The 12,596-nt window shown below is 38.7% G+C and overlaps 1 protein-coding gene across 5 annotated transcripts in view; it reads right to left on the bottom strand.

Moving 5' to 3' along the window:
* Positions 1–12,596, bottom strand: part of PRKN (parkin RBR E3 ubiquitin protein ligase) — a 1,182,603-nt gene that overhangs the window by 770,488 nt on the left and 399,519 nt on the right. Inside the window, exon 1 of one of the 5 annotated variants that reach the window (XM_067560809.1) lies at positions 7,119–7,237. The exons of the other annotated variants lie outside the window; for them this stretch is intronic. Within the exon in view, the coding sequence (XP_067416910.1) occupies positions 7,119–7,139 (21 nt within the window). The 5' untranslated portion in view covers positions 7,140–7,237. Of the gene's footprint in view, positions 1–7,118; positions 7,238–12,596 lie in introns of those variants that run through there. 5 annotated transcript variants of the gene reach the window in all.

The raw sequence follows: 12,596 nt of genomic DNA, 5'->3' as shown, positions 1-12,596 counted from the left end.
TAAATGAAGTAATGCCATTGTTCCACTTCTCGCTGCTACAGGTTGGAAAACACTGAAAAAAAAATTGCAGTACATTGTCACTTTATTTTTTCCAGTTCAAGCAGGATGCATGATACATAGATGTAAACACAACAGTTACACCATTTTAATTAATCATTCTAGACTTCTCACAAATTTGTTTGGAAGCCATGTTGTTTATATTAAGGAAGCAGGCTCAAGACTTTTTTCTGTACTTACAATTGTTATTAATCAAAATAAAATTAAAAGAGAAAACAAAATAAAGCTTTCAAAAGTTAAAAAAAAATATGATAGCTAATAAGAAGAACTGAATGTATGAAATATAACTTGGAAATCTGCAAAATTTATCAAAACCTGATAATTAAATTCAACAAATGTAATCCATAGTAATTCAATTATTCTGGCAAGATGGCAATCTTTGTTTATCTTACTATTCTTAAGAAACAGCTTTTGTCCAAACACAGATCCTTAAAAGAGATTCTTTTATATGCTTCTCAAGGCCATTGGCAACACTAACTCTAAAGTCAGAAATATTTTAAACAATTACTTTGTTCCTTTACTCTAAATTCCAAACTATTTTTTCCTCGGGTATTTTTAATAAAAACAAGCCATAAATCAAGTTTTTTCCATCTACACACACATACCTATATATGATATTTTGTAAAGTAATTCCAAATACACAATCTGAGTTATTTTAAAACTGCTATTTTTTACTGAAATCCACCAATTAGTTATAAGCACAAGTAATTAATGAACATTTTTCTTTAAGTTTACCATACACTGCTGTTTGAAACAAGCTCAGATAATAAAATTCCTGAGGAGTCTAATATTTTCATTTTTCAATCTAGATATTGCTTTTCTTTCTCTGAGCTTCTTGTAGTTCAGATGGTATCAGATCATGTAGATATTTGTTAATATTTTGAGCTACTGAAGGTGCTCCCTCAGACATGCTTCCTAATATTTTTGTACGCACATGGACCACAGCTTCCTGTTTAAGCAGCATGAACTGTTCTCATGTGGTATCACAAATTTGTTGTTTTTCCCCATGTTCCATATAACAAGTTCCAGGGTCAATTTTGACAATCATGTTGGGTTCAGTCATGAGCCAACTAATATGTCTATGCAGGGGAAAAAAAGGTAGAAGGTGTCCTTGAGCACTGATAATTATTTCTTTGCTCTTGTACTTTAAATTAGATATAAACTATACAAATTCTCCAGCTCTTTTCACAGTTCACATTCAGCTGGGATCTTGAGAATTGGAGGGAAATTGCAGTTCAGTTAAAGATGTCACAATCACTATAAGCTTTTCTAGTAATGCAAAATGGTTTCTCCCTTCAGCTGGAAAGAAAGGAACACTGCTCGTTTTTCTACAGGTCTTGGTTTTTCAAGAAGGCTTCCTTTTCCTAAGCAGCCATCTGGAATGGCATCTCAGTTGGCAACTCTTTCCAGGTGTTCTTCATCTTATGGGAAGCAATCAACATTTAAGGCCAGACAGGGTTTTTCTCCAGAATTGAGGAGTGCACCTGCTTATTATGTTTCCTCTCACAAAAGATCCTCAATTAATCAGCAAAGAAGGCACATTTTCCCAAGAAACCAATGGAATAAACAAATTACCATCTCAAGACTCTTGTGAGAATTTAACAATCCTTCAGATTACCTGAATTTCAGTTGTGCTTCTTGGATTCACAATGTAAATTGCTCTCTGAATTTTTCCCTCAGCATTTGTATTTCTCAGTCTTGCTCATTTGAGTGTAAACCAGCTGTTCATCTTGAAACCTTTAAAGCTTTCAGAGTGATCCTTTCTGTCTTGCATAAGGTAGGTCTTGATTAGGGCTGACCTTTTCAGTTTTTAGCAGAAACTGTTCTCCAGGTGTTACCTCTGGAGGCCCAGGCCTGTCTTTCATTCTCTATTATGAATTAGTTATATATAAATGCCTAGCTACACAGAAGGAAATCTGGATGCACCCCAAATAATCTTCTTGCTAACCCTCCTCAGAATCATCACATTGGCCTTGTGTAAACTGGTGTGATCACTGAACATAGTTGATTATGTTTTGGAGAGAAGGGATAAACAATTATTTTGCAGGCCCACCCACCCAGTTGTGCTGGCATACCATCTTACAAAGGTGTAGTAACACAGTTGTCCCAGAATGACCCTGCAGGTTTCAGTGTTGGGGCAAACCAATGACAGTTAATATACAGATCGTCTGTATTAACTTAAGCTGGTTACTCCTGTCGGTTTGGGTGGAATGGGAGAATCCTGAAGAGTTGGGACAGATCCTCTGTCCCACTTTCTCTCTGCTCCCCTCAACTCTGTAGTGGTAATCATCTTAGAAATGCTATATACTTTAGATAAATAATGAGGTCCAAAACCAAGGAGATTCTGTATGAATGGGGGAGAATATCACAGAGTCAGCATTGTTCCTTCCACACACTCTAGGCCTTAATGCAGGCATCCCTCCACTTATGGACATAGAGGGGAGAAAGTTGGTCAAGTTTCACTGATGTAAATCTAGAGTAACTTCACTGAAGTTGATGTAGTTTCTAAAGATTTACACTGGTGTAATTAACAACAGAATTTGTCCAAGTATGCAAGTTACATGTTACCAGTCATAAGATTCACTTTTAATTGAACAAGGTTCCCTTATGGCTATGTCAGTATACTCTGTAATCTTATTTTTTCACCAAAATCTGGTAATTTTTGTTTAATTATGGTTTGAGTCCACATATTCCTTTGAATCATTTCTCAGCAAGTCTGTATTTTTTTCTTTATATAATGCAATTCTAAAATATGAAAATCTGTTTTTAATTGAATTTTTAATAACACACTTTTTCTCTAGTGGAGCATTGACTCAGTCAGCAGAGATTTGTCAGAATGAGGACTTTGCAGACTTAATATTCAAACAATGCTGTTATTAGGTTTCAACTTGAAAACATCATGTTATCACTAAAGACCTGGGTTTATTTTTAAATCTTGTTGCCCATAATATTTTTAAAGAATTTCTTTAAATTTGCTTAATAAATTAGTTCACTAACACAAAATCCTTCACACAATAAGACGTTATTTTTAAACTACTCTCAAAATAAAGGCACTGGTACAATGTTGGAGTAGATATGGGGTAAAATTTCCAAAAGTGCCTTAGTGACTTGGGAGCCTAAATTCATTTTTCATAGGTGAGTTGGGTACTTAAGTACAGATCCTCCAAGTTATTAAAGCTTCTAACTTCCACAATTGGATTTAGACACCTTTGAGCATCTGGGCCTGAGGCACTTAAATCTCTGACAGTAATAGCATTTGAAAATGAGACTTAGGCTCCTAAGTCATTTAGGGCCAGATTTTTAAAAGGTATTTAGATGTTGCTGCAATCAGGATCTCAGCACCTGATTTAGAAGCCTCAAACTCATTTTAAAAAGTGTTTAGGCACTCAGGCAACTACAGTCAATGAGGTTTAGACTCCTAAGTGCCTAACTCCCTTAAAGCGGACGCGGTGGTCTTTTCTGAGTTGTAAACAGAGTAAATTAGATATGAAAACCACTGAGCCACAATAAATATGGAATCCCAAAATGCCACTTTTATAAAATCATGTTTCTGACTCTACTTTAATTGAACCTGGCTTGAGTTTCAAAGAAAATACTCTCCCATCCTTGTAGGACAAAGGGGGCAAGTAAAAATCATATGTGCTTGTTCTCTTATTGAGAAAAATAAAGGATGTATTTGAATCTCTCTGAACAGTTCCTAGAATCAGTACTGACTGACACACTGTAAGTAGGATAGATTAGATAGACAGAAGACAGGGTGGGTCTGCATTTTCTTTACTGACAGAAATGATGTGATTCAAACTACTTCGGTAACTTCCTTAGGTTTTTGCTTTGGGTTAGTGTTGTAGACACAGATCTAATATGCAATTTTTTCTGTCAATATCTCTTTCGTATTCTACATATATTTGTTTTATGCCTCAGGAAAGGTTTCTTTTGTGAATATCTGTTGTTAATAATTCTAAAGATATTGTCTTGTCTTATCTGTTCATCCAAATTAATGCTTATCTGTGATCCATTATCCAAAGGGAAATACTGTGTGTGTAAATATCACAGACTATCAAGTGCTTCTTCTCTCACCAGAACAAAAGGGGCTCAAAAGATCCAGAAGTGATTAAACCAAGTGTCAGAGGCTGGTTCTTTATACAGAATGCATTTGGGACAAGCTGAACAGGTGGCTTCATAACAGACTATTTCAGTATTCAACTCTTTTTCAAAGCATCTGCCTTCAAATCCTCTTCCTGCTTCACAACAAATCTGTCTTTCACAAGGCTAAACTAGCATCTTTTCAGTGAATCATAGGTGACTATTCAGTGCTGACAACTACAGGTTGACCAGCAGGCCAATGTGTAAGAGTTAAAACAGACGGTTTGCAAGAAAGGTTTTTGAAATGTGAGGAGAAGGAAGAGATGAGACAGTTTCTATAGTCCTGTCTACCTCTGTTTCCTATAAATCTTCCACTTATCTTCCACATTTAAAAGATACTGTCATAGTGACACACTGCTGAAAAAAGAAATGTTGTTCATTTTATGTCCAATACAGACAAGCTAATGGGAAATCATCTTCAATGAAATAAAACTTTAAAAAAAAATGTTTAATTTAAAAACCTTTGAGAGTTTGAGCACTTGGAGAGTGTAGCCTATCAAGAAATGAGAGGAGGGCAAATGTCATCAGAATTTCTGACCAATTTAAGAATTATTGTGAACTAAACAACAATTTCTGATTAAGAAACACCAAATGACATCCCGAGCCTCATAATCCTGGAGAAACAGACACCATGTGGAAAACAATTTGAAAAGTTGGGCTTTATAAAAATAAAAATCCATGCACTCCTATACAGCTGAAGCTGCTGAGCAGAATGCCTGGCACATACGCATCTGAACTACTGAATCCTGCTCTGGTGGAAGTTAAATTGATAAGGAAACTGCTCATAACAGTCAGTCAAATAGTCAAACAAGCAGCTTAATGCATGCTAGACTCACTGCAATGAAAAAGAGAAACAGAAAGAATGTCTGACATAGAAGGGTAAATGAAGGCCTCTGAATAAACACCCAAGACCATCAAGGTAAGGAGAAAAAGGCTGGAAAAAAGAAATGGTGGCTGAAGCTGCGATAACCAAAAAAGCCTAGATAAAGGCCCTTTAGTTTCAGTAAAAAGGATCAAATATCCAGAAACCAGTTCCTATGCAAAATGTGAGAGTGCTGGGGATAAATTTTGTTCTGCCTCTGATAGGACAAGCTCACACTCCCAGAGTTCAGTGAAGTATTATTAAGTTATGGGTCTAGCTACAGGATAACAGTGAACCAAGGACAATAGTCAGCAGTATAAAGAGAAAACTATTTGACTCTGTTATATGTTTTCACTGCAGCTCACTGTATGACCCTTTGATCACTTGAACACTGTATCTATTCTTCTTGCTAGAAATAGGCCACTGTGATAAAGTCAGTCTACAATAATAATCTGTATTTCCTCTTTCAATAATTCTTGTTCTGCTGTTTTGACTATGAAGAAATTAAAATTTTTAAAAATGCATTCTTTTCATTGCCCCAGTACACAAAGGAGCATCTAAAACTGAAACATCCCAAATCCCACGTTCAGTTTTGACAAACTACAGGTAGGATATTAGGTTCAGCTTCCTTGACTCTGGCAAAATCCTCCTCATTAGGGTGGGAATTCCCTCACACTCTGCCCCTGAAAGCAAGGCTGCAGTTGGTTCACAATCATTTTTACAACCAGGCCGCATGGCTGAAGATTTGTGGAGAGCAGTGCCTTCAATGTTAAATTCTCAACCTCATCAATTGGAGGCACAATAAACATTTTAGCATCCCCCAAACACTGAACATGGGAGAAGAGGAGGACAACCCAGTCTCACTGAGAGGGCAAAGAGAAGGAAGGAGGTTTAAAGCCCACCCAGTCCCCACAATAGACTTCAAAGTAAAATCATGGCAAGGCAGGGGAAAGGTCTTCCTCTGTTTCCCACACTGTACAGGGACATGGACCATCTACCCCCTATCTGTCCTGCTCCTTCAATTACTGCTCTCTTCTGCCTTTTTCACTCTCATCCCTTCTAGCCAAAAAATGGAATACCTGAAGAGGTGATTCTCATTCCCCCCCCCAAACACACCCTCCTTGCAAAGGGGGGTCAGGGTAGGTTTGGTGGGATGAGCCCTCTTCACTTCTTGAGGATAAGTGAGAGTCCTCAGAGGTTTGGCTTCATCTACTCCTCTTGGAGGGCTCATACAGAAGTTTTTTGTTCCCCTTTTCTTGAGTACTTATGGAGGAGCCTGGGAGAGGACTAAATCTCAGTTTCTTTGTGACTTCACAGGCACGTATGAATGCTTTGGTTTGGCCACAGCTATCATTGCCATAATTGCCAGGGATTCATTGCCTACAACCATGAAAGCTGCATCACATAATTAGAGGAGGAATAGAGAGAAGAATCCTAACCAGACAAACTTCAAAGAAGACAGCTCTTAAAACCTTGATCCCCTGACAGCAGAATTCACTTAACACAGAGGATAAAAAATATTTTCCTGATTTAAAACAATTAAGCAGAAAAAAATCATATTAGCTGTCAATTTTTTTAGAATAGGAGAAAGAAACCAAGCATGTAGAGTGAGGTAAGGTGCAAAGGAAAAAGAAGCCAACAGGAAAACCGGAGGCTTTATAATTTCTATTTGTAGAGAGACCTAGGGAGGACCCAGTTGGAGACAGAGGGCCTGTAAACATGTTTCTCTAGGGCACTCCCTGATGCCCCCTCTCAGTGGGGTTGGGGTCACTAGTAACACCCAGTTAGTAACCCTAGGTCCACCCAGTTAGGCTCTCACCCTTACACCTTGTGGCAGAACCTGCCACCTGCCAGCCTCCCTACGTTGTTTGCCAGTGAAAAAAAGAAAAAAATAATGCTAAATCTTCTCACATCACTGAGAATAAGCCCCCTCCCACAGACTACTGACCAGAGCAAAGCTCACTAGCACGACTTTGTTTCAGGAGTGCTTGCGTACCAGCTTCATGTGCGGCCTCCCTAACACCCTACCCCCACAGCTGTTTCCAGTCTGTTTTACCTCACAAAACACCAGCAGCATGTGCTGAAGTCTTCATAAGGCTGAAGAATCTCTAGCATGGGGAGATTCGCTCTGTTGCTTCAGGAGTTGCTGTAGCTGCTCCCTGCTCCAGCTCTCTCCCCAGCTGACTGCAGTTTCCTCCTTTAAAAGCTCTCCTTCCCATCATGCATGATTAGCAGAGGTGGAGGGGCAGGGCTCCCTTAGTATACAGACACTCCCTAGCACCTTCCTTCCCTGTCAGAGCGGGCCTAACTAAGAAGTGAAGTACCAGCCAAGTGCCTGACTTTCTTTGTGTTAAACAAACGCCAGGAGAACAACAGTTTATGTTGTATTTTTCCCCATCCAAGCAGACCCCCAAAATAATCCCATTCCAGATCTGCTTGTTTGCCAGATTCAGCCCCAGGACCCTAGAAAGTCTCGAACTGTGCCCAGGGCCAGGTTTCTATTTTGGGCTGTTTGGCAACAGTAACTTTCTCTGAGTTATTAGACTCCATGATTCCACACAAAAACGATAGACTCTATTAAATTAATTATTTAATAAAACCAATATAACTTCTGACCTACCAGGACCTGACAATGGAGAAACTCTCCAATCAGTCATTTTTCATTCTGCTCCCTTACAACTTCATACAGGAAAATAAGAGTGTCTTTCTTATGCCTCATGAAAAAGGAAAGTAATAAAAATGCTCCCTAAAGAGCTAACAGTATAATAGCAGTCAATACCTATCCACACAAATGGATATACATAAAATTTCAGATGATATACTAACTTTAATGGAAAATCAATTTCCAATGATAGTGTAAATAGACATTAAACATGACCTTCTAAATAGAAAATAAAAAAGCATATGAAGTCCCCACCAGAGAGAAAAATAAACCTACCAAACCTGGCAGTACTATTATTGTAACCCTCTCACACTCCAAGGACAGAGACCATGCCTTAAAAGCAGCTTGCACAGAAAGGAAATCAATTGAAAGAACAACACTCTTTTTTCCCCAGAACTCAGCCCAATGACCCAAAAAAGCATGAGAAACTTGAAGGTAATTAAAAAAAACCCAAAAAACCTTTATCATATAAGGAGCAAAAACTGGGATGTTATTTCTACTTGAAACTAAAGATTATATATGATAGAAACGTTCTGGGACTGTGCAGCAGCTGAAAATCATTGCTAGAGAAAATCTGAAGGGAAAAATTAATCACTCCATAATTCAGATAATGAAACAAACTAAGGCTCTCATCTGGTATTGGGATCCACTAGGGTCCAGTTTATAAAATAAATGTAAGTAATCATGTTCTATGTACACCATATGGTGCAATTTTAATTTAATTTTCTATTGTTTAGGCATCTTAAACTCTTTTTATATACATATGCTTTTATTCAGTTAATCACAGATCCACAGTGCCCACTCCTGAACTCTTTATTCAAGCAAAACTCCCCTTGACTATTATATATAACAGATTTAACCTGTGGCACTTTCGGGACAAAGGTTGAGATGTTTTGATGTTTTAGACTGTTAAGTGGTGACAGGAGATGGTTAGATATGAGTGTGGGATTAGAGTTGTGTTGTTTCTATTTTTAGTTTGGACTGTGTGTTCTTCTGCTATTTTATTTATTGTCGTTGTTGTTATTGTTTATGCCAGTTCTGTGGCCTTCTGATGATTATTGCTTTTAGTTTTCTTAAGAACTCAGAAGACTTCATGTATATGTGCCTAAAAAAAGTGAATTTGGACCTGATCACGCTTTCTTTCAGGAAGGGGCTAAAGTGGAGGAAATCTTTGCAATATTCTTGTCACTGTGATTGGGCCCTAGCTGTTCTGCTGGAACGTAGGGGATGTTAGATATTCCCCTTCCTCATGAAACAAGTTATGGGGTCCAGTCACAAACTATGCAATCCAACTTGCTCCTTACAGTTAGAAAGACTGCAAGGAGAAAGTCAAATAGACTGACATCCAGCTAAGTTCTGTCCTGGTGGATATCTACCTAAAGGATGAGATTTTGACATTCAGGAAGTTTGTACCAGCAAAAAGACACACACCTTTTTCATTAAAAAAGCCCAACAATTTCACAGCATGTTTTGGGAAAAGTCCCTTCTGTGCTATGAAAGGAAAAGAAAAGAAAGAGAAAGTGACAGTGTGTCTGAACCAGCTTTTGAACTTCCACGAGTTAGAACTGCAACCGCAGTTTAACGAGCCTGTTTTAAAAACACAGTGCAGATACGGTAGAAACAGAACGTATGTTTAGACAAACATAAGAAACTGTAATATCCATACTGAGTTTGGCTTTTTATCTGAACGATCAAAACCTTTCAGGCCTCCCAATAGGCCCTCCAACAACCTTCTTTACTTAATCACCTCTCTCTGACATGATGTGCTATCTTAATTAGTGCAGGGGCTGGCAGATATCAATCCCATTCAATAGTGGAGTCTCTTCTTCAGTGGGACATCAGGCAACCAGCTGCTTGTCATCAAGGATGTTTCATTTTTGGGGGACTGACTGGATGACCTGATCTCACATAGTGTAACTAACTCCTGCTGTTTCTGACTAATTTGCCACTTTAACTATTGAAAAGGAAGCTTGGTACCTGTTATAGGTTAGGTTAAACCTTGCTGAAACAGCTGAGAGTAAAAGTACCCTCCCTTCAGATTAAATGTAGAAAACAATAGGGGTCCTAAGCCAAAGACAGATACATGCCATCCCTCAAAATAAAGGCACATGCGTGTCTGCTCAGGAATTAGATATACGTGGGCAAAGGGTTTCTCTGGGTATTTTTTGTGTGGAGGGGAATGTGAGTAGATGATGGAAAAGCAAGAGAGAGAGCACAGAACCAGACAGAGAAGGAAGCTATAGATACAGCCTGCACAAGCATGGTGTATGGCCCTGAGAGAAGCCTAGAGAGCAGGCTTTTGGATCGGTGCACATCTCCTTCCTCCTAGCCTGGCAAGGGGAAATGTCCTGAACCATAAGGTGGCCAAGGTCTGCTTGGAAGCAGTGGCTCTAAGTGGAACGAACTGTGATTGCTGGATACTATGGCTGGACGCAGGTCTGTGTGGAACTTTTAGGGGAGCAGCAGTGGCTGGGCAGGGAGCCAGTGCATGGGGGCCCCAACAAGAGACACTAAATCTGGAAATCCACAAGCTCCTATTTCCTGGAATAGAGATTGGACTGGAGTGGAGGGAGCACCCCATATACTAGGCCTGAAGAGCCCTGACTCTCGATGGAACTGCCCCAGGGACCCACACAATAACTGCTATTGCTCACTTGAACAATAACTAGTTAAACCTCCGTACTCAGGGTATCAGCAATCTTTCCCCCTCCTGCCAGCCCAGGTCAAATATCCTTCACTTAACATGTGTCTGAGCAGTTATTGGAGCCTTCCAGGGCTAGTGCCTACAAGGCCTTGCTGCTGAAGCACCTACAGTTCTTGCTTTGGAGTTGCCGTACAACAGGAGCACTACTGACACCATAAGGGTTGGTGTATTTCAGCACTGAGCAGCCTCAAAAATTACACAGTGTTAACCGATAAATATCCCTACTGGGGGGTTTGCATTTAACAATAATTACAACACTAGATCCTGACAGTAGGAGACATGCAGGTTGAGATTCCCTAATTTAGCGCATCTCCTGCAGCTAATTGTTCCTCCTTGCATTAGGAAGTCTTGATTAAGACTGATAGATGCACAAGTCAGAGCAAAAAAAAAAAAAAAAAAGGTCTGATTTACAGCATAACACTAGAGGTAACTGATTACAAAGGTTTTGCACTGAAAGCTGCTCATTAAACAGAATTGCTGGTCTACTGGCTTTCTTCTGCTGACTGACTGCGTAATGAGTTAATCATTTACTGGAGATACAAATGTATCCAACAGACATCCAACAGCATCTGAACTTTATCAGCCTGAATTTAAACTCAAGCAAAACTTTCCCCCTTTAGCATTTACTTCACACCCCATTCCATCATTCTCACAGTATAAGACACAAAACCTTTGCATTATTTTCTAGCACAATACAGTGAGCCTGCACATATTTTTTAGTTAGTAAATTTGTAGAGTGATTCTTTTTCACATGAAAGATAAAGGCTTAACAATGCTGTATATACATTTCCAAATGGCATAGCTAATATTATGACATTATTAACACCATAACTTTTTTGAAGGCTGACTACAGCATATTATCTGACACATATTCACAAAATGACAAATTAAATCTTTAAATGAAATCAAAATGTTATATGGGAGACATTTCTGGGAGTCTGAAACTTTAAAAAAATACCTGTTTAATTTATTATTATTCCCTTTAAGATCCATCATAGTGGTTCGTAAGAGAGATGGAGGAAGATCAAACTTTCTGGCATTAGGTTTGTAGAGTGATGGTAGCTATTAGTATCTTGACAATGACATTAACAACTTATCAAGCAGATACTAAAAAGGTACAGAACTACCATAAAATGACCACTAAATCCATATGAAATTTATCAATGGAGTAAGCCAACTTATTCTTTTTCCTGATAACAGTCTCTACACTACCATATGCTAAAGAACAGTCCATAAAACACACATTTGAGTTTCTACACAGCAGAAAACTGATCAATGACAGGTTTAGAGGACTAAATTAAAAATGAATACAGCTAGTTTTTTTTCAATGTATGCTCTCTTCATCAAGCTAGTTTCCTTTTGTGATTTTGATTGAACATGGCTATCATTTTTAGTTCAATACTGCACAACCTGCTATAACTTAAATCTTCTAAACACATTAAATACATCAGTTAAACATAAAATAAAAAGACCTGTCATATACTCAGTCCCACATTTCCCATTGCCCTATACCTTGTTTAGTCAGTTACACCAGTGTATAGTGTGTGTAAAGTGGGTGTAAAATTCCACCATTCTGACTGAGTAAACGATTACACAAGGTGATATGCAACTGAGAGTGAGGTCCTATGGTCATAAAACATATAGAGCTAAATTATGGGCAAATATACTATAATAATATATTACAGGGACATATATAATAATCACAAATGGTAGCATTTGAAATGGCCACTTGAGTCAATGAGTCTAACAATCCGCATCCTGTATATCATTGGTTGAACATCATTACTGAGTTTTAACTCAACCTCTGGCCTTATATCCTGCAGCCCCCCATCCTGCATTATTCTTTCTTCAGTCCTACACATTTTTCAGTTCTCAAATTCACCTGGAAAAACCCTTTCCCTAGTGCTGATTAAGCCAAGACTTGCTTATCTGGGTCTCTTACCCTGCCTTCAACCTGTGTGCACTAAGTGAAGAGAGAGGAGGAAATGAGCAGTGTGAGAGACAGAGAGGAAAGCAGCATCACAGCAGCCCCTAATGGTAGGAGACCAGAGTAGGATGGACTTTCAGTGATCTCTGATGGAAGCTCTAGTTTGACAGGCTGAGGGGATTGAGTGGGAGACACATATGGCTGATCCAAAGCCCATTGAAATTAATGGAAAGGCTCTGAC

Source organism: Emydura macquarii, unplaced genomic scaffold (genome assembly GCF_026122565.2).
Source record: "Emydura macquarii macquarii isolate MOO-44397 ecotype Brisbane River unplaced genomic scaffold, CSIRO-AGI_Emac_v2 contig_2308, whole genome shotgun sequence".
NCBI classification, from domain to species: Eukaryota; Metazoa; Chordata; order Testudines; family Chelidae; genus Emydura; species Emydura macquarii.
This window is presented reverse-complemented; position numbering and strand designations above follow the sequence as displayed.